Source organism: Hemitrygon akajei, chromosome 17 (genome assembly GCF_048418815.1).
Source record: "Hemitrygon akajei chromosome 17, sHemAka1.3, whole genome shotgun sequence".
Taxonomy (NCBI): domain Eukaryota; kingdom Metazoa; phylum Chordata; class Chondrichthyes; order Myliobatiformes; family Dasyatidae; genus Hemitrygon; species Hemitrygon akajei.
In genome coordinates, this window is record NC_133140.1 from 76,998,791 (window position 1) to 77,022,279 (window position 23,489).

The 23,489-nt window shown below is 38.7% G+C and overlaps 1 protein-coding gene across 1 annotated transcript; it reads right to left on the reverse strand.

The window, feature by feature from the left end:
• Positions 1 to 734: 734 nt before the first annotated feature.
• nudt7 (nudix (nucleoside diphosphate linked moiety X)-type motif 7) lies at positions 735 to 22,998 on the reverse strand. Its single transcript, XM_073070408.1, has 4 exons — positions 22,869 to 22,998; positions 8,203 to 8,356; positions 2,337 to 2,495; positions 735 to 1,497 (listed from the first exon to the last, which is right to left on the reverse strand). The coding sequence occupies exons 1-4, from the start codon at positions 22,889 to 22,891 to the stop codon at positions 1,144 to 1,146; spliced, it is 690 nt and encodes a 229-aa protein (XP_072926509.1). The 5' UTR covers positions 22,892 to 22,998; the 3' UTR covers positions 735 to 1,143.
• Between the last annotated feature and the right edge of the window lie 491 nt (positions 22,999 to 23,489).

Here is a 23,489-nt window from a genome sequence, read left to right on the forward strand (position 1 = left end):
CAACCTCAGTGGATAAAGCCTGCTTACATTTACCCTGTCTAAACCCCTCATGAAATCATACCACTGCAAACATACACAATGCAACTGAAATGGTTGACTCAAAGGGCAGCAGAGCAGCTTATCAGTTAGTGTAAGACTACTACAGCGCTAGTGAACTGGGTTCAGTTCCATCGCTGTTTGTATACTCTCCATAACTGTGTGGGTTTACTCCCATATTCCACAAACACACAGGTTGGTAGGTTAATTGGTCAAATAAGTATAACTAGGCAACATGGACTCATAGGGCCAGAAAAGGCTGTTACAATACTGTAAGTCTAAATAAATAAAGTAATTGATGAATGATTTTCCTTGGACCAGGTATTTGGGGTAGATTTTCCACTGGAAGCATTATTTTGTTTAAACCACTAACTCACAAGCAACACAAACTAGTCATGAAATCAATTAATAGGTGACAGAGATGACATTGAAGCAGAATGAATGCAAGAATTCCTTCTGTAAGTGTTGCGATGTGACTGGTTTGCCACATGATGTGCTGCGTGAGACTGTTCAATTGACTACCAACACTGAGAAGAGGCAGTCAGTGGAAGATCTCCCACAATTTCCTATGATAGCACACTTTGCAACAAATGCCTGTGTTCTGGGAGACAACTGAACCCAAGGTGGAAGATCAATTCAGTAGACAAGTTACTTTTAGTACAATTGAAAAAAGACAACAGGCTGTGTGATAGTTTAAGTATACGGATAACTAAAATAATTTATTATTTTTCTGTGTGTGTGATGTATATATTTTATTAAACAGAGAATGTTCCTGAGATACCAATCCACAACATGTCAACAGCAGTTCTAAACAAACTGTGGTAACATCAATCCACAGCATGTCATCAGCAATCCTAAAGAAACTATGGTAACATTGTAAAAGATTCAATTTAATTAGTTGGCAGTTTACAACAAAGAATCAGCGCGGAAAACATGGAAAATTAAACTAAAAAGTGCAGAAATTGAGGTGATAGCCCAAAAATTATATGTTGAAGTAAACGATTAAAATGGCCAATGTGGACCAACTTACACGTGAAACCACAAGATCTCATAAAATATATTAACCCGTCCTCTTGAAGACAGAAAGAGGGAACGTACTGAACATGCTCATAACTTACTAGTTGCATACTTTGCCAAGAGATATTTTTCCATACTTGCCATTGGATTATCAATGTCAAAATCAACCTTAAACAAGGGCTTTTGTCCTAGGGCTAAATAGCCCACGATAATACAGATCTGTGCAGTGAAGCCCCATATAGTGAATGACTTTTGCAGATGCCGATCTTTAAACGTAAAGAAGTGCAGCAACATCCCTGAGTTGTATGAAGTAGAAGAGTGCTCCTCTGACTTTAAGAAGTGGTACAATGGAAGGATAAACACGTCACTCACTTCATCAGCATTGGGCTGTGGCTGGAAGGTATCTGAGATAAATGCCACCACCGGCGTCACCAAAATATCATCCTGTGGTGGGTCAGAAAGATAAATATTATAATAATGTATATATATTCTTTGACTCCCTGCCCATGATGATTATTTCCCCCCAAAAGCTGGCCAAACCTAATCATACACTATCGAAGTGACTTGTGAAATTCAGTTTCCATCTCCATCTCCCATTATCTCTACAGTCTCCTTCCTAACCAGCCTTTTGATATACAGAATATCAATCAACAGACATGAAGGACAAATTACTCACAATTCAGCCCAACTTGTCTATGCTGATGAAGATCCCTATCTGAGCTGGTCCCATTTGTCTCTGTTTGGTTCCTTTCCTATCCATGTCCAAATGCCTTTTCAGCAGCTCTACCACTTCCTCTTGCAGCATGATCCACCTACCCACCACTCTGTGAGTGGAAAGGTTTCCCTCAAGTCATTTCTTACCTTACAATAAATCTACGCCATTTAGTTTCCAGCTTTGGGGAAAAAGTCCATGACCATTCACCTTTTTATGTCCTTCGTGGTTTTATACACCTCAATAAGATCACCCCTCAGCCTCCTACACTTCAAGAAAGAAAGCTTCAGCCTATCCAATCTCTCCTTATAACTCAAGTCCCCTCGATCCCGGCAACATTCTTGCTGACTCTGGCAAAACTGCTTTCTATAGCCCTTTAAGTGCCACCTAGACTTCCTCGCATTTATAACCCTTATTCTGGCATGTAGAGTTAGGAGTTACGGTGAGAGTAATTAGTTTGACCTGTGAGTTTATTTCTCCTCTCTACCAGAGTAGCACCCCTGTACTATAATTCACTAAGAACTAGCCATAGTCTAGCTCTGGTCCAGATGCCTGTAAAAGCCACTGTTACCTTGTTGATGACAGGGACCAGCTTGCAGATAACTTCCACCTGATCTGGAGGAAGGCCGATTTCTTCTTGAGCTTCACGGAGAGCTGTATCTATGTCACTTCTGTCTTTCTTTTCCTGCTTCCCACCAGGAAAGCAAACCTCCCCTTGGCTGCTGTGCAACTTTAACACAAAAACTCAGTTAGAGAGAAATATCTTTGGGAGCTATTTTAGAAGTTTCCTCCACAGTATAATGATTATTATAATCTACACATCTGCACAATAATATTAAGCATAACAGACTATAACTGTATTTTTCTCATACATTGCTAGTGATGTAAATATTTAGCTGTATCATTTATTTCTGTCACTCATTTCCTAAATTCAGTTGGTCTTACAGGGAAATGTAATTGAAGAGCACACACAAAATACTGGAGGAACTTAGCAGGTCAGGCAGCAGCTCTGTAAATGAATAAACAGTTGACATTTCGGACTGAGCCCATTCAGCAAGACTGGAAAAGGAGAAGGAAGATGCTAGAATAAGGTGGGAGGAAGGAAAAGAGTACAAGCTAGAAGGTGATAGTTGGAAAAGATAAAGGTCTGGAGAAGAAGGAACCTGACAGGAGAGGAGAGTCGACCATGGGAGAAAGGGAAGGAGGAGGGATACCAAGGGAGGTGATAGGAACGTGAGGTGAAGAGGTAAGAGGGGAGCCAGAGTGACAAAATGAAAAAGAGGGAAGTGGGAAAAGGGAAAAATGACCAGCATTTGGAGAAATTGATATTCAAGCCATCAGGCTGGAGGGTACCTGGACAGAAAATAAGGTGTTGGTCCTCCACCCTGAGAATGCCTCATCATGGCAGAAAAGAAGGCAGAATGCAACTGAGGGTTCAGTCTTTAATGTCTGAACCAAACTAGTGCAACAGGACCAAGACAAGATTACTCCTCTATAGTGTCTGTAGCTGTAAAGTTGGCCAGCTTCTGGGTGTGGAAAAGGCAATTAATCTGAAGTTCCAAAGTTTGAAGTAAATTTATTATCAAGGTACATATATAGTACGTTACACTACAGCAAACTAGTTATGTGCTTTACCTGTAATCTGGAGGGCATATTTAACGAGCCTGCACTGAGCTTAAATCTAGTCGTGGTAAATTGGGGATTCAAATTCAGTTATTCTAGTAGTGGTGATAATGAAGCTGTTAGTTTGTAAAAAATAAATCTATCAGGTATGTTGATATCAGGGATGGAAAACATGCCATCTTACCCAGTTTTCTGCAAAAACTGCTTAAGACCACAGCAATGTAGGTGTTGTGTACCATAATTAATGAATAAAGTTCATGGACAGTGCACACTGGTAGGAACAATCAAAAAAGTTTTCTTTCTAATATTCTATTACCAGTTCCATATTAACTAAAACTCTATTTTCTCATTCTTTTTCAGAATCTGTTGTTGCTGAAGCAACATAACTAGCACAGAATTACGCTAGTTACAAGGGATTAGTGCTCATTACTGAAAATGGCACAGAATCATCCTTATGGCTTGCAGAGCGTTGTAGACTCAGACAGTTCCAACACAGGTACAACCCCCACCTCACCATCAAAGACATCTTCAAGAGATGATGCGTCAGGAAGGTGGCATCCATCTCTAAACACCTTGTCATCCAGAATATGTTCTCTTCTCATTACTACCATCAGGAAGGAGGTACAGGAACTTGAAGCTCTAAACACCTTGTCATCCAGAATATGTTCTCTTCTCATTACTACCATCAGGAAGGAGGTACAGGAACCTGAAGACAAACTCTTAATAATTCAGGAACAGCTTTGCCATCAGATTTCTGAATGATCCATGAACCCATAAACAATACTTCATTTTTCCTTAGCACATTTTTTTTGTAATTGACAGTAATTTTATGTCTTTGCACTGTATTGCTGTTGCAAAACAACAAATTTCATATCATAAGCAGCATGGTAACGTAACACTATTACAGTGCCAGCAACCTGAGTTCAATTCTACCACTGTTTGTAAGGAGTTTGTAAATTTGCCCTGACAGTGTGGGTTTCCTCCCAAATTCCGTACATATGTGTTAGCAAGTTAATTGGTCACATAGGTGTAATTTGCTAGTGTGGGCTCATTGGGCCAGAAGGACTTATGGTGCTGTATCTCTAGATATAATTATCAGTCTGTAATAATAAAGTTGATTCTGAATCTGGATTCTGCACCACCCACTGCCAACACTGCAATGGTGCAACCAACGAGTGCACTATTATGAAAATTGTCAGTCTGACACTGGCTGATGTTGCATCACAGATATTATACAGCAATAATTAAATGCTCTCTTCACTTTTTAGCTGTTTGTTATCTTCAGATATGCAACTTGGACATGTTTTTTCTGGAAACTTAAAATACTGGTTGTTGGAAATTACAAATGAAACACTTTTCTATGGTAGACAGCAATACCATATGACTGTAGGAAATAAATCAGGTGGCAATTTTACTGCAGGTCGTACTTAATCATGCAAGTTTTCTACTCTACCCTGAAAGCACCATCATCAGCAGAAAATGATCCAAACTGCACATCTCCTGAATTCTTGATATAAAATATATGCTTCAAATGCTATCTGTAACTCTCAAGTGCTGTTGCCTTTAAATGTCTCCAACCTGCAGTTTACATTAAGATGATAAGTAGTTAGGTTTACAGACTGAATGCAACAAAACTGTCATTATATGTAGTCAACACCCAGCCAAACTACAGCACTTTTTGGATTTCTGCTGGCACGGTTGCACACAAGATCCCATCATGGGCTATGTGTTTTGAGTGTGGATTTGGCAATGGAGATGAAGAAGAGCACACCAACTTAGACTAAATGCTCATGGTCTAAACTTGCCAGGTATTTCTGCTCAAGGTCCACAAATATGCAAGGTGGATTCTTCTGTAATGGGAGTGGATGAATGTGAGAATCAGAACACTTTAAAAATAATTTTTTTACAAAGTTTATTTCCATCTCTATAGCTTGTTAAGTTTAACAATTGCAAGGATCTGAGAAGATGGCAGCACAGGTAGTTTAGGTGGTGAAGAAAGCATATGGGATGCTAAGGTATTGAAGATTATGGGCTAGGTGTTCCAGTACCCAGGGCATGCCCTTTTCTCACTGTTATCACCAGGTAAGAGGTACAGAAGCCTGAAGGCACATACTCAGTGATTCAGGAACAGCTTCTTCCCCTCTGCCATCCAATTCCTAAATGGACATTGAACCTTTGGATGCTACTTCACAGTTTTTAGAAAACAGTCTTTCTGTTTTTGCATGTTTTTTAAAATCTATTTGATATATGTAATTGATTTTCTTGTTAATTTGTTATTTTTTTTCTTCTCTGCTAGATTCTGTATTGCATTGAATTGCTGCTACTAAGTTAACAAATTTCATGTCACATGCTGGTGATAATAAACTTGATCCTGATCTGATCTGATTCTGATCTAACATGGGATTAGCACTGGTAGGTATTTGATGACCATGCACTGAAGGGCCGTTTCTGTGCTATTATGCGCATCTAATAGATTAACTTTTTAAAGTGCTTATAGATTTTTAAAAAGCATTTTAAAGTGTTAGAAGTGGTTTAAGTTTTATAATTTTTTCACTAAATTTAAGACTCTGAATGCATCATTACTGAAAAGGCAGTTCTGACATTTTCATCAGACACCTGTCAAATTGTCTAAGACTGCAAGAAATCAGAGTTATGAACACAGCCCCAGACCCTCAGGAAAATGGTACTCTCCTTCAGTGATTTGGTCTACACTTCCTGTTGCCTTGGAAAATCAGCCAAGGATCCTCCCACCATTCTCTCTTCTCTCCCCTCCCACTGGACAGCAGATACAAAAGTTTCTGAGAACACATAATACCAAGCTCAAGGGCAGCTTCTAACCATTGTTGTAAAACTTTTGAACAGACCTCTCTTGCTATAAAACTTTTGATCACAATCCCAATCTAGATTGTCATGATCTTTGGAGGTTATTTGCATTTCATCTCCTCTGTAACTATAACACAAGATTCTATATTCAGCTTTTTGTACTTTTTCAGTGTACTTATATATGGCACAATATGTCTAGAAGGCATGCAAAGGAGAGCTTTCCACTGTATGTGTGCAGCAATAAACCAATTATCAATTCCAAATTTTCTCATTTTTTGACCAGATTAGGGTTCGATCACCCCACACACCACTTTCTTATTCTGCAAGGCCCATAGAATTTTCCAGCTGGAAAAAGCCAAGTATTTTTTTCTTATCAAAATCCTTTACAAACACAGATGATTCACCAATACTCAAGTCTTTCCCACAGAAACTGGGAAATAATGTTTTTTTTAAATATTGATTTTAATAATTGGGAAATCTGTGCACTTTATTAAACATCTTTACTCACGATTCAAACCATCCATTTTATATGAAGTCAAAAACTATAATCTACTGGAAAAAGATCACATACAAAACTCACCTTTTTGAAATGCATAATAAATACATCTAAATTATGGCACCAACTTTTCTAATTTAGTTTCTGAGTTAAGATCAAAAGCGCTGCAATCTAAATCCTCTTAATGGGATTACCTGCTGACTTATCAACTGACTAGTTCTAGTAATTTTATGATTCACATCTGTAATATTCTATTAACATTTCTCAACTGACTCATCTTGAAATTTATTCAAACAGTAATATACCTGTGAAATTTTTGAACAATCCACACTATTCAAATGTTTAAAAATATACATCGTAAATTAGTACACATCTTGCGCGCAAAGATCTTGTTTTAATTTTATGTTAATTGAACACCAGCTCAGCTTCCTTCTTTAGATCATTTACAAAACCTCTACAAATTAAGAGAAAACTCAGCTAGACCTTTAGTTAATAACCATTATAGCTCAAAAGCAAAATCAATGTAACAGCAAATTCAGGAGGAGGTTATGACAATGTTGACAGGTGAATACTAAGCAGAGGAGGTAATGCCTTCAGTGCAGAAGGCTTCTGAAAAAGTATGGAACACATCAACCTTAGATGGTCAGAGGGGAACATAGATTATTTAAAATGCAAAAATTCAACATTTATCCAGTTGGGATATAGATCAATCAGGCAGAATATGAGATGTTGTAGTTCAAATTTGCATGCAACGTCATGATGGTAGTTGAAAAGGCAGAAATGGACAGTCAATGTAGAGAAGGCTGAGGACAGACAGGCCTGTGGAAATGCTGGACAAAATGGTCAATGTGGAGAATGTTGAGAATGGACAGGTCAATGTGGAGAAGGCTCAAGACAGACAGGTCAGCATGGTGAAGGTTGAGGATAGACAGGTCATTGTGGAGATGGAGTACAGATAGGTCAGTGTAGTGAAGGCTGAGGACAGCTCAGTGTGAGAAGGCTGAGGACAGACAGGTCAGTGTGGAGGTGGTGGACAGACAAGTCAGGGTGGAGAACCTGAGGTTAGACAAGTCAGTGTGGAGGTGGAGGACAGAAAGGTCAGTGTGCAGATAGCTAGATAGTCGTTCATTAGATTCTCTCTCTTCACAGACGGTGCCTGATCCAATGAGTACTTCGAGCATTTCCTGTTTTTATTCCAGCTTTCCAGAAGCTGCAGTATTTTGATTTCACCTTAATAGTGGTCTATCCTGATGTATAATTATATATTTTTAAGTGATTTCTAAAAAAGAAATATATAATGACACATAAAACATATTTCTACAATTAAAGAGCCTGTCAGGGATTAGAAGGCTCACTGCCCATCCATTAAAAGTGTTGGAAATGCAGGCTACCGCACCGGTGAATTAAATTGCTTATCTCTGTGGCTGACTGGCCACAAATGCCCTATCATATTAACTCAGACATTGCTTACACTTTCTATTCACTTGTACATTACCTTCATGGATCTGACTGTGAGCAGTACGTGGAGCTCCTCGTTTCTTATCAATAGAGGCACAAGCACTGAAGCTCTGGGAAGAGTCAAGTCTGAGTATTTACTTCCTATATCGTACAACTTCAACGCGTGCTTGGCCCTCTCTTTAATAGAGGTTCTAATGAAAAATAAAATAAAAATAGTCATGCTGAATCCTGAATTGAGTTTTAAGTATCTGACTAGAAGCTATGGATTAAGGCAATGATATTGTGAAGAGGATCTTCTGAAGAGGACGAATAGAAAAGCTTTCTGGTTCCAATGATAAATACGGTTTGAGAATATAAATCAAAACTGTGGATATATCTGCTGTTGGAGGTGGGAATGAAAAGAAATGGGACTGCTGGGAATGTTTTGACAGCTGGCATGGATCCAATGGGCCAAATAGCCTCCTTCAATGTAAGAGAATGTGAGAAGCATGATTGCTGGCAAAATCCATTCAGAGTTTTACATATAGCATTCAGGCAGAAATCAGAGAGAGACCCATACAGATGAATCTTAAGCATGTCAGATTAGTGCATTCAGTTTGTCAGAACACCATATAAAGGAAGCATTTTCATGGCTCTCATGTCATTGGGGAGCGGGGGTGTTCAGCTAATTGGTCCAGAATGCAAACATTTTGCTTTAAGCAGTAGTTATCAAATAAACTCATCAGTTAATGATATGGTAACAATTACCCTGCTGTTTTCTAGCATTTCAAATATACAATTAGAGACAGCACTCTGGAATTTTAGTATCCTCTGCAATCTTAATCTGCAACTTTCTCCATAAAAGTGTTAATACTGTGTTTAAAGGTTAAAGCTGGTGAAATTAAATATTGGCTGTGCACTTCAGCAAGAGAATAGTCTGGTATCTGAATTAAGTATAATTTCTCCATCCTCTTGGAGCATGGAGTCATTAATCTTTCTGACTGAATACCGTTGTAACACCAGGGACGTGGTATAAAGGAGAAGTACACAGCGGCTGTTATTCTCACCAAAACTGTATGTAGAGAAGCTGAAGTTAAACAAGGGATGGTTCTCAAACTTACAGTAGAAAGTAGAGGGCTACGTAGGAGAAGGATTAGATTGATCTTAGAGTCAGTTAAAAGATCCGCTCAACATCATGGGCTGAAGGGCCTGTACTATGCTGTAATGTTCTATGTTCAATGCTGTTATCATTTTTCATTTGATAAATATAAATATAATGGTGGTGGAATCTTTGCCTCATTTGAAGAGCCATTTACTTCCTTGCACTTCAGGGTATACCTTCTGATGGTCAAGATAAAGACCTCTGCCACTTACTGCCAGCAGCTGTTTTCCCCAAATGAAAGTAAGTTCCTTGCAGTTACCACACTTTGAAATTAGGAAAAGTCATTGATTACAGAGTTGGTAGGTCTCAGAATCAGAAAGATCTGGGTTTAAGTCCATTTCCAAACACTTTACTCTGATTCTACGATGTTGTAATAAAGAAGGACCATAATATTGTGTTGGCTGTCTTGTACGAGACTCGAATTCAATTGTTAAGTGGCAAGCTCAATAGCAAATGTACACATACTCTTAATGATGCGCTGATTTACAATTATCCCTCACCTAATATTATTTTAAAAATTAACTCTTTGAGATAATAACTAGATTATTTCTTGGTACCTGCTAAATCATTTCCTATAATATATTGCTGACCACTCTGTAACTGGTTGTAATTGGGGTGACACTATAGCGTAGCAGTTAACATAATGCTATGCAGCACCAGTGATCTATGTTTAATTCCCACTGCTATCTATGAGTCCTGAAGAAGGGTTTCAGCCTGAAATGTCAACCGTTTACTCATTTGCATAGCTGCTGCCTAACATGCTGAGATCCTCCAGCAATTTTGTGCATGTTGCTATCTATAAGGAGTTTCTACGTTCTCTTCGTGACCACATAGGTTTTCCCTGCCATTGCAAAGACATTCAGGCTAGGGTTGGCAAGTTCTGGGCATGCTACCTTGGCACTGGAAGCATAGTAACACTTCTGGCCTGCCTCCAGCTCATCCTCAGACTGTGTTGATCATGGATGCAAATGACACATTTCACTGTATGTTTTGATGTACATATGTCAAATAATGCTAATTTTAAAAAATCTTTAACATGCTTTGACGTGTTCTAGGGGTGTAAAGGCAAAGTGTATTTGCAAAACAAAATTGAATAGCAACATTTTGATTGTTGAAATGCATTTCCCACAAAGTAACAATCCTCTGCCACTGAAAACGGGATGGATTCACTTCACAAGCCAGTTCAATATGAAGTAGTACTAGATAATGGTGATGATTTTAAACACTTCATCATTCCTCAAATTTTTATGACTACCAGAATTTCTAATCATTGTCATCCATGGTTATTCTCCAGTGTCCTCAATGAACTCAAGCTATGGAAAATGGTAAACATTGCAGCTCTAGCAGAGTCCGGTATGAAGAACAGCAAACATGAAGATGAGGGTTTCAGTAGCAGGTGGGTTGAGGCAGGGGTAGATGCAAACACAATCAGGAAGAAGATAAAGGAGTCACCCACATCACCAGGTTCAGGAAGTTATTATGCTCAATCATCAGGCTTTCAAATCAGAGGGAATAACTTTACATGCCCCATTGCTGTACTGTTCCTATAACCTATGGACTCACTTTCAAGGACTCAGCTCATGTACTTGATATTTACTGCTTATTTATTTATTATTAGTTTGTTTCTTTTGTATCTACACAATTTAGTGTCTTGCACATTGGTTGTTTGTCCGTCCTGTTGGGTGCAGTCTTCCACTGATTCTATTATGTTTCTTGGATTTACTGAGTATACCAACAAGGAAATGAATCATTGTGTTGTATATGGCAACATGCAGTGCCTATAAAAAGTATTCCCTCCCCGAACTTGGAAGTTCTCATCTTTTATTGTTTTACAACATTGAATCACAATAGATTTAATTTGGCTTTTTTGACACTGATCAACAGAAAAAGACTATTTTGTGGTCAAAGTGATCTAAATTGATTACAAATATCAAACACAAAATAACTGATTGCATAAATATTCACCCCCTTCAAGTTAGTATTTAGTAGATGCACATTTGGCAGCAATTACAGCCTTGGGTCTATATGGATGGGTCTCTATCAGTTTTGCACATCTGGACACTGCAACTTTCCCCTATTCTTCTCTGCTCAAGCTCTGTCAGATTGCATGGAGATTGTGAGTGAACAGCCCTTTTCAAGTCCAGCCACAAATTTTCAATTGGATTGAGGTTTGGATGCTGACTTGGCTACTCAAGGACATTAACTTTGTTGTTTTTAAGCCATTCCTGTGTAGCTTTGGCTTTATGCTTGGGGTGATTGTCTTGTTGGAAAACAAATCTCCCAATTCAGTTCTCCTGCAAACTGCCTCAGGTTTTCCTCCAGTATTTCCCTGTATTTTGCTGCATTCATCTTACCCTCTACCTTCACAAGCCTTCCAGGGCCTGCTGCAGTGAAGCATCCCCACAGCATGACGCAGCCACCACCATACTTCATAGTAGGGATGGTGTGCCTTTGATAATGCTTGGTTACGCCAAACATAGCATTTAGTCCGATGGCCAAAAAACTCAATGCTGGTTTCATCAGACCATTGAATGTTCTTCCAGCTGACTTCAGAGACTCCCACATGCCTTCTGGCAAACTCTAGCTGAGATTTCATGTGGGCTTTTTTCAACTGTAGCTTTCCCTCTGCCACTCCCTCATGATGCTGCGACTGGTGAAGCACCTACGCAAGAGTTGCTATATGGCAGTCTCTCCCATCTCAGCCACTGAAGCTTGTAACTCCTCCAGAGTTGTCATAGGGAGACCTTGTGGTCTCCCTCACTAGTACTCTTCTTGCATGGTCACTCAATGTTTAAGGACAGCCTGCTCTATGCATATTTTCTGCTGTGCCATATTCTTTTAATTTCTAGATGATTGACTTAACTGTACTCCAAGGGATATTTATTGACTTGGAAATTTTCTTGCATCCATCTCCTGACTTTTTTGCAGAGTTGCTTGGGCTGTTCTTTTGTCTTCATGGTGTAGTTTTTGCCAGGATACTGGTTCACCAGCAGTTGGACCTTCCAGATACAGGTGTATTTTCACTACAATCAATTGAAACACCTTGACTGCATACAGGTCTCCAAAAACAGATCTCCATTTAACTAATTACGTGACTTCTAAAACCATCTAGTTGCGTCAGTGATTTAGTGTGTCATATTAAAGGGTGGGGGGGCGTGAATATTTTGCAATCAATTATTTTGTGTTTTATATTTGTAATTAATTTAGGTCACTTTGTAGAGATCTTTTTTTCACTTTGACTTGAAAGAGTCTTTTTTTGTTGATGATTGTAAAAAATAAAGCTATATTAAATCCACTGTGATTCAATGTTGTAAAACAATAAAACATGAAAAATTCCAAGGTGGGTGAATACTTTTTATAGGCACTGTATACTTGCATGGATAATAAATTTACTTTGAACTTTGATGAAGAGGATATGGGAAGGAAAGATAGTTTCAGTGAAAAAGACTATACAGGGAACTTGCTAGTTTCTCTAATATGGAAGGAATTAATGGGATAGGGATAATCTACCCAATGGAAGAAAAGCAAAACAAAACTTCAGAACTAAATTATGGTGAACGTAAAGATATAATTGCACAGATACTAAATAATAAAAGAAAATTCAGAATATAAAAAAGATGATAGAGAATTCCAAGGGCAAACACAAAATACTGCAGATAGTTACATATTTCAGGGAGATTAATGTTCAAAGTTCAAAGCAAATTTATTACTGAAGTAAGTGGTGGGCTAGGTAGTAAAAGAAATAATGATATTTAAGACAGAAAGCAAGGAGGCACATATAAGTAAAAGACAGGTAAACCTGTGATAAAGGAATATAGTAATATGTTAATTTGAATTAAATGAAGTAGACTAAGAGGAATTCCACATACACTAACACTGGCATGGATGTCACAGTTGTGCTGTATATGTACTACAGAATCAAACTCAGCTAGGACTAAGCCTTCAAACCAGATGCTACCCATAAAAAATAAAGCGATAGCAGATATAATCTCATTCACAAACAGATTACTGAGAATAATGCCAAATCATAGTCTGAGTGCTAACATAATTCCTTTATTCAAGAGACAGACTAAGTCCTCAGAATTATAATTATCTGATCATCAATGGCAAAAATAATGAAAGAGACCAAACAATTTAAGATATAATACAAAAAATCTAGAAAATTAAGATATACAAGAGTAGTCAGTGTAGAACTTTTCAAAAATAATTATTTCTAGTAATAAATTAAAGAACAAACAGTAGAAAGGAAATGTAGTAGTTGTAAAATATGTTTTTTTCAGAATACCTTGATAACATACCACATGCATGATTATGGTAAAGTTGTGACAATAATGACTATTGTCCAGAGGAAAGATATGACCTTTCATCCAGAGGCAGCAGTTGAACTCTCACCACAGCTGCTGGAGATAAACCTAAATTTCAGACTAGGAAAAGGTAATGAATGGTACATCCTGGTGATGGAATCACAGTCTTCAAGTTTTACATTAGCAATTTGGCCTCAGGAATTTGAAGTACAACTTTAAAATTTGTAGATCAGTAGATTACCGTAGATTCCGGACTACAGAGCGCACCTGATTTTTAGCCGCTGGCACTAATTTTAGAAATAAAATCATTTTTTTAAATGTAAAGGCCGCACCGGATTTTAGGCCGCACCGGATTTTCGGCCGCAGGTGTCCCACGTTGTAATATGAGATATTTACACAGAAAGATATTACACGTGAGGATTTTTTTAACTTTTAATTAAATCCATATGGTAACAAAAACAAATACATATTGCAAATGCTTTTTTTCGAACCGTGCCCGTACGCGGCTACTTTTAAATATACGTTGCGTATACTTCTTTACTGAACAACATTCCAATATCTCCTAACGACTGGTAAAAAATATATATACTGCAGCCTACCAGGAAAAGTTATTGATACCTTTAACTTAAAAGCAGAGTTCGCTCGGATCCAAAGCCGCTCGCGTAATGCCGCTCCCCCCCTCCTTTCCGTTTCATCGCAAACGGCATTTAAAAGCAGATTTCGCTCAGATCCAAAGCCGCTCGCGGAATCCGCTCCCCCCCTCCTTTCCGTTTCATCGCAAACGGCATTTAAAAGCAGATTTCGCTCAGATCCAAAGCCGCTCGCGTAATCCGCTCCCCCCCTCCTTTCCGTTTCATCGCAAACGGCATTTAAAAGCAGATTTCGCTCAGATCCAAAGCCGCTCGCGTAATCCGCTCCCCCCTCCTTTCCGTTTCATCGCAAACGGCATTTTCCCACAAGACGCCGCGAAACCGGGTGTGTCGTCATAGCATCCCGCGATGTAGTACAGAAAACAAATATAGTTTAAACTAAGAGGGTAGGTAGCACAATGCTTCGAGTGTTTTCCATGTTGATGAGGGTGAGTACAAATGACTGATTTACAATAATTTAATTGTGAAAGTGCGCTTGATTTATCGTACAATTTCATTGGACCTCTGTGAACTACTCATCAATTTTATTGGTCTACTGTTACGAGGCAAAATGTTTACGAGGCGGCATGAAAAAAACCTTGCATTAGCCGCTCTGGATTATTGGCCGCAAAGTTCAAAGCTGTTCAAAATGTGGGAAAAAAGTAGCGGCTTAAAATCCGGAATCTACGGTAACAACTTGTTAGATGGAGTATAGGAAAAGATATTGTTAATATGAAGGAGGACTTTTTAAAATACTAGGTATTAATTTTATATTTAAAGGAAAAAGTATTATTAGTTGTATTGAACCTTAGACCAGATTTAAGTGCATAGTTCCAATCTCCATTTATTAAGGAATTGCAGAAGGTGCAAAAAGACAGCAAGGACTATCAAAACAATAAGATGTGAGTCTCAAGGAAAAATGAACAGATTCAAGCTGCTATCTTTGATCTGATGGATGTCTTTATGACGATGAAGGAGACCTATACATCGGAGGGCACAAACGTAGACTGTGAGGCTAGGCTTCCAGTTGTCACTTTAATTCTCCATCTCACTTCCAAATGACTCACCTCCTATACTGCTCCAATGAACTCCAAAATCAACTTGAGGAAAAGAATCTTATTGTTCACCTAGGCATGCTACATATGCCAGGGCTCCACAATGAATTCACTACCTCAATGTGACAGAACTGCCCAGTTTTGACACAAAATCAACAAACTCAACATTCCTCTTTCCACAGATGATCACTGACCAATTACCAATTTCCACTGTCCTGACATTGTTTTCTCTCCCTTTCATCTCCTGCCCTAAAAAGATCAGTTGCAATGAACCAGTCCTCACCAACTTCACAGAGCACCAAACAACACCATGTGTGTCACTCAGTGTCTCTTAGTCTAGACACACTATTGCAGACACTCCTTTTGCTCTATCCAATGGTCTCCTTTCTCTGCTGCTTAAACCTTGATTGCTTTCCAATTTTGACTAGTTCTGATGAAAGGTCAACAACATGAAACTTTAATCTTTACCTAGAGTGTACTTACAGTATAGAACTCGCTATTAAAGGGAATGTTTTTAGTAAACAGCATAGACATATTTCAGCAGAAGGTAGAAACAAATATTTGTAAGCAGAATGAACAAGAAATGTCCTCAGGAAAAGGCTTGGCCCAAATCATCGACTCTTTATTCCCCTCCATAATGCTACCTGACCTGAGTTCCTCCAGCATTTTGTGTGCATTGCTCAGGATTTTCAGCAACTGCAGAATCTCATGTTTGCGAACAAAAATGCTGACCAACGAAGGTGAAGGAAGTTCATGTGCAGCATGTATCCAATGAACAATATCGTCTGATGTAAGCTATTCCCTCTTGCAGAGAATTAAAATTAGATCTAGGTCATTCAGAATCAAAATCAGGAAGCACATTTTTGTGGGCACGTGGGATTTTATCTTAAAAAGGTTAGAAATATAGAAACATAGAAAATAGGTGCAGAAGTAGGCCATTCAGCCCTTCGAGCCTGCACCACCATTCAGTATGATCATGGCTGATCATCCAATTCAGAACCCTGTACTTGCATTCTCTCCATACCCCCTGATCCCTTTAGCCACAAGGGCCATATCTTACTCCCTCTTAAATATAGCCAATGAACTGGCCTCAACTGTTTCCTGTGGCAGAGAATTCCACAGATTCACCACTCTCTGTGTGAAGAAGTTTCTCCTCATCTCGGTTCTAAAAGGTTTCCCCATTATCCTTAAACTGTGACCCCTCATTCTGGACTTCCCCAACATCGGGAACAATCTTCCTGCATCTAGCTTGTCCAATCCCTTTAGAATTTTATACGTTTCAGTAAGATACCCCCTCAATCTTCTAAATTCCAGCGAGTATAAGCCAAGTCGATCCAGTCTTTCTTCATATGTAAGTCCTGCCATCCCAGGAATCAATCTGGTGAACCTTCTTTGTACTCCTTCTATGGCAAGAATGTCTTTCCTCAGATTAGGGGACCAAAACTGCACACAATACTCCAGGTGTGGTCTCACCAAGGCCTTGTACAACTGCAGTAGAATCTCCCTGCTCCTGTACTCGAATCCTCTTGCTATGAATGCCAACATACCATTCGCCTTTTTCACCGCCTGCTGTACCTACAGTTGCTTCATTCTTTCAAATGTGTAAGGTTGAGACTGACACTTTTTTGTTGGATGGGTAAAAGGGATCAACGGGATAAGAGACAAAGGCAAGTAGAGTTGAAGTCAACCGAAAGAGTGAATGGCTTCCTCCTAATACTAGAGTTTAAAAATAGACGTTTCACCTTTACATTTCACCTCTACAACTCCTCTTTGCATTCCACATCCTCTTGACTTTTCAACCAACTTATACCTACCTCCTATACCAGCATGTATAAAGCATGTCTTGCTCCAAATTGCGATCAACCAAAATTCCCTTATTTTCAATTGCTTTCACTTGCATCATTGCCAATGATTACAATCTCTTTTTTTTATTTGCTCTTCCGTCAATTCCATACCCGACAAAGGCTTTTTATGAAGAACTGCAGTACTTGATCAGCAAATCATCCTAAACAAGCAAATGTCAAGAAATATCACCATCACCCTCTTTATACTGAATCACCCAACAGGAAAAGGTAATTTGGCCCATCATTCCTGCGTTGGCACCTTGAAAGAATTATTCCATCTTGCTCTTTCTATAGAAACATCCCAATTTTTAAAAGCCTAGATAAACTGGGATGTGGAGAGGATGTTTTCAATAGTGGGAGAGTGTAGGACCATAGGGCTCAGCTTCAGAACAGAAGATCACTTTAGAACAGAGATGAGAAGGAACTTCTTTAGCTAGAGGTTCGTGAATGTATGGAATTCATTTCTACTGGCAGCTATGGAGGCCAAGTCATTGGGTATTTTAAAGTGGCTGTTTATAGGTTTTTGATTAGTAAGTGTGTCAATGGATACAGAATGAAGGCAGGTGAATGGGGTTGAGAAGGAAAATAAATCAGTCATGATCAAATGGTGAACACACTTAATGGGCTGAATGGCTTAATTCTGCTCCTATGTCTTATGGACTTTCTCTGTAACCTCAGAAATCTTTTTCAAACACATGCAAATCCACTTTGAGAGTTGTAATAAAATCTATCCTTTCAAACGGTTTAAAATATTTTATTTATAAGAGCCTTTCCCTCCCTTTACTGTTTCTTGTTCATTTCTCCAGGCTACGACAACATATACTTCATCTAAAGCTAAAGAGCATGCAGCTTCATAACACACGTTGCATTATATTTATGTTATATTTCAGATATCCTTCCCTTTAAAATCAGTGTTACTACAATGGATTATGGATTTTTTGTTTTAAACACTATGTGTGTTGATATCTACTTTGCCAGGATTAATACTGATTCCACTTCCAAAAGCGTCAATACTATTTGGAACTGCTCCTGAAATTCAAAGTACAGTTGGTCCAAATGGGACAGTCATTACCCTCACACCAACTTCATTCTTGACAACGTCTGTTCATAAATTTCAACCCTAAGATTACTCAATGAGTCAAAAATACAAGAGACAACAATAGAATAATAGAGCTCAATATTAATGCTCTCTCTGTTCCAATAAAGCTGAATTCAAGTACTATGCCAATTCTTTTCTTACTTATTTAGTTGGAGATTAACATGCATAATTCAGCATTAAACCAATTAAAAATGCGATGGTTTCTTTTTAAGAATGAAGCTTAAAAATGGCTTCATCTAAACATATTCGAAGCCTAAAATCAAAAATTCATGCTGCCTGAATATTTAAGTAAAATATAACTGATGTTTTTTTGACTATAAAAATAGGAGCTTTTTAAAATTATACATCGTATAATAACATATAACATATCCAGACATTATTCTCACTCTATTTTTGGCATATTGTGTGTGTCATAAATGTGAAGAATTTGCTTAAAACGTTCTACTGGTTGTTGAAAAGAAGAACAATAAGAATTCTAGAGCTTTTCATTGACATGATCTCTTATTCTTTCTGTTTCATGTTTTGAATCTGTCCTATCATTCATCCCTTTATTGTTTCGACTATGATCTGCATTCCAGCAACTTATCTCATTCAATCATTCACAAACTATCAAACTGTACATTGAAATAACTACATTTAGATAGGGTTCCTGACCTGGGGTCCATGAACCATGGCATGGAAAAAGGTTGGGAACCCCTGATTTAGATGAATAGACACTGATGTTAAATTAGATATGCACTGCAAACTGAACATTGTACTTTTATACTTGAACAAAATGTGTTTAATGTAGCAGAATATCCTGAGGCCTTTCAAGTAAAGACACTACAGCACACCAGAAAATAATAGAAAAAATGATGAAAATCTTGATCAGTTTTAAGGAACAAGGTGGTGAATTACTTGCCAAAATAAAAGTTGTTTCTGACCTTACAAATCTGCTACCAGGCTAGTCTAGTTATGCTGAACCCAGAAATTTAACGGCGGAAGATCTATGAGTGTATAAGAATCTCATTATCTAGCTCTTGACTGTCAAGAATATTAATTGTCATTTTATCAGTCCAGGCTTGGTTGAAATCTAAGCAAAATGCAAGCACAGACTGCCTCATTTTCTGAAGATCTGTAAATAGAATAGAACAATCTACAATCCTCAGCTAATGTACCCACAATTGAATTTGTGATGTAGCAAGCTCAGCAATGAAGTAACTTAAGATAATTACATATCTGTTCAATATACTGAGGAGGTTTCTCAGCTAATTCAGAATATACATCAGGATTAAAACTTTAGTTTATGAAGTCATAAGCAGAACAGAACGGATAAACATAATACAGTGGCTTCCGGTTAATTGGGTCTTCGGTTAATCGGGGCAGCTGCTTATTTCAGACAACTCTTAAAGAACAAAAACAAATCAAGAAAATAGTCAGCATTCCCTTTGTTTATTTGGGAAACTATTTCACTTAATTGGGGCAGGAGACTATTGCCAGTTTCTAACTACAATCAGTCACATGCACTTACTCGGCAATGCTTTGAGCAAACAGTTTTTAAATAACATCAACTTGAGTTGCATGCGTTTGTGTTCAAAAAGCAACAATTTTTGTCACTGATAGTTGGCAAGAAATAAGCAGTAAGACAACTCAAAACCGTTTTGCTCACTGCAGTTTCAAGCATTCAAGCTTGGAGATGCCAGAAATGGTCAGGAGTGAAAATGAAATTATTCCACTAGGTCAACAAGTTTAAGAACTATGAAGAATTTAAAGGTACAGTACTGGCAATCATCTTCAACGTTACAATCAAAATGAAGATTCAGAGGAAGCAATCGTCGACAATTGAATGAAGGCAGTCCATTATCTACACTAGGTGCCTGTGCTGGTTTTTTATTTACAGTCAAAAGAACATGATGTGGATGGATTCCTCCATTGGTAAGTATTAGGGACTAATACAGTTTTACAGTACAGTAGTATTGATAGTGTTCTAATTTGTGCTGTATTTCTTTAAATACATACATTGTTACTCAGTTTGTCTTTTTTATACCTTTTTAACTACTTCCATGAAATTTCAGCTAATTGAGGCAGCTGTGTAATTGGGCCAAAATATACTGGTCCCAATGCATCCCAATTAATCAGAATCCACTGTATATTCTTTTGGAAGGAATGTTTTCAGTGAATTGTGGGTTTTATGGGTATCAATAGTGATAAGCTTTATGTTCCAACTTTTACTGGAAACTAATCTTAATTTCCATAGCTACCATGCTGAGATTTGATATCATGTTTTCCAGCCATCAGCTCAGGTCTCTGGAGTTTTAGCATCAGACCACTACTGCTAAGAAAACGTAGCTACAAGGAGAGAAGCAGAGACCTTGGAAGGGATTTCCAGGTCTTTCAGTTTTGGCAGATAAAGATGTGACAATCAATGATGTAATGATAGACTTGGCGATGATTTGGGCCAAAATCACAGAGCTTAGACATTTCACAGCCAAGCTAAAATGTATTACAATAGATGGATGAATTATTTATTTATTCAGATATCCAGCATCTTAAGTTTTGTTTCATGTTCTAGTTCCGAGAAGGCTTGATAGACCAGCTGCTCATCACTTAATTTTAATGATTTTAGGTTCCTGAAGTTTAAATCGAGGAAGGGCAGCGTGACATGAGGGGGAAGGGTCAAGTCCACAAGTGACCAAAGCAGGAATGATAGTAGCCACAGGTAGGCTAACGTGAAGGTGCAGTACAAAGGTGAAATGTGATTTCCTTTTTGCTAAAGCAGTTATGTTCCAAGGTTTTCCTCAGGTTCAAACCTAATACCATGTTTGCAAACAACCTGATTTAGTCTCAAGAAGAAACTGGCAAGAAAAATAGAGTCAGTAGCTCTGAACCGTATTTTGTGCAGGGGATAAAGAGCAGCTTTAGTATTCTTCAGGTGGATAAAATGTCTACAGGACAGTGGAAATACCACTGGAACAAATGGAGAGGTAGAGAGAGAGAAAATATACGGAAACTGATGCTGAATTTCCAGACGATTTCAGCAGAGGCTTCCACTTGGTGATGTGAGCCAATTTACATGATACGACTGATATTGAAATGCATAAATTTAATTTAACCTCTAAGCACAAAATTCAAATATACTGAAATGAGCATCTACTGTTGAATCAATGTAAATTTAACTTAAACAAGTAAAATATATTTACATAAATGATTAGTTGACCACAGGCATAGATTTAAAAAAAGGTCTTGGTGAAATTATAATGAGCCTGGTGAGGAGAAAACGTATCAATGCGTCTTGCCTTCCAGAAAAAAACCAGAAAATATTAAAAGCATTCAGATTAGCTCATATGTGCAAGAAGAGATAATAGCTAAAGTTTCAGAATAAAGACCCTTCATCAGAACTGGGAAGGAACCAAAAGAAATCTGGTTTTACATGAATGAAAGGGTTAACGTTTGAGTAGTGCTTGATATCTCTGTACCTGACCTCTATGAATGCAGGGGCAGGAACATTGAAACATACTGGACACTGAAAGAGTAAATACTGATAGAATGAAATGAGGAGAGGATGTTTCCATTAGTGGGAGTCTCTGATCCAAGGGCACAGTCTCAGGATAAAGGGATGTCCCATTAAGACAAGGATCAGGAGAAATGTCTTTAGCCAAAAGATGGTGAGTCTGGAATTCATTGCCTCAGAGGCCAATTCACTTGTATGTAGGTAGAAATCCATAGGTTCTTGATTGTAAAGGAGTTAAGGTTTATAAAGAGAAGGCAGAACAATGGTGTTGAAAGGCAAACACAAGGAAATCTGCAGATGCTGGAAATTCAAGCAACACACACAAAATGCTGGTGGAACGCAGCAGGCCAGGCAGCATCTATAGGGAGAAGCGCTTTCGACGTTTCGGGCCGAACCCTTCGTCAGGACTGACAAAGGGTCTCGGCCTGAAACGTCGACAGTGCTTCTTCCTATAGATGCTGCCTGGCCGGCTGCGTTCCACCAGCATTTTGTGAATGGTGTTGAAAATCAGCAGCCATGATTGAGTGGCACAGCAGATTCAATGGGCTGAATGGCCTAATTCTGACCCTGTATCTTGAGAAAGAAAGTTGTTTCACTTCAGAAAAAAATGGGTTATGCTTTTGATAGAATACAACCAGTATGACCATTGGAGTAAACTATAAACAAGAGCAATTTTATCGGATTTATTCCTGGGAAAAGGGGACTGCACTAAGCAATGGGCAATGATTAAGACTGGTCTTTACTGACTGGATTTATAAGTTCTTATTAGGACATTCAAAATTCTGAAAGGTAATCAATCGGGAGACGTTACGAGGTTTTTCCTGTGATTGGAGTTTTGTACTGAAGGGCCGACCCAAACCCAATATTTCCCTCTACAACCCCAGACTCCTCCCACTTCCTCACCCTCAAGTCCTTCCCTCCATCACTTCAAACCGGTCTCATGCCAAATCCCCTCTCTCCAAACTCACTGCCTTTACACCCCACTACCTCTTCATTCCCTATTCCCCCGTGATCTCGGTTACCGGGCCTGGTGACCAGCCCTCCCCTAGCGGCGCCCGGTTATCCGGCTCGGGTTTTCCCTCTTCTCTCGCCCGCGGCTTCATAAAGCAACGCCATATAGATATAAATAGACAGAGGAGACCTTGCCGGCTGGTACTCGGCCATCCCTTCGCTAACCCTCTCTTCTCTTCCTCCACAGCGACTCCGAGAAGCACACGGGGGACAAAGGGACTACCGTGAGGGAGCGCCGACTCCAGCCGCAGCGCCCCTCCCGCTCCAGCAGAGCATCTCAACAGCCCTTGATTGCATAATGACCCTCTCTGACAACCCCCCCCCCCCCGTGCCTCAAGGTTATCTCAATGATATTCCCAAAGTAATATACACCATGACGCTGCTGCAGAATTCACCCTTTTGTCTCCAGATGCTAATACCTCAATGCCCACTTAAAGAGAGTCCTCCATTAAATCTCATGCTCAGATGATAGTACCTCCCTTACAACCCCCACCTCTTGCAGCGGGTGCTTCAACTTAGGTGTTTTTCTGATCTCCTATGTGCTCAAGTCTGAACTGCAATTTTAGAAGCAATCCAAGATTAACAATTAAATTACATAACCTGATAATTAGACATTTAAAAACCCAAATTCTCGCTTTACTAAATTGCTAATTGTTCAATTCAGATTATAGTATTTATATAGCTTTAATCGTATTTATACTGAGAGGATCGGAGTTGACGACATTGATGTTTATGTATTCTTGTGATATAT

Coding starts and splice junctions, on each gene's coding strand:
- nudt7 (XM_073070408.1), bottom strand. CDS start 22,891: ATGGCCGAGTACCAGCCGGCAAG. Junction 2,496..8,202: donor TCACAGTCAGATCCATGAAG/GTAATGTACAAG, acceptor TTTGTGTTAAAG/TTGCACAGCAGCCAAGGGGA. Junction 1,498..2,336: donor TGGTCCCTGTCATCAACAAG/GTAACAGTGGCT, acceptor GACCCACCACAG/GATGATATTTTGGTGACGCC.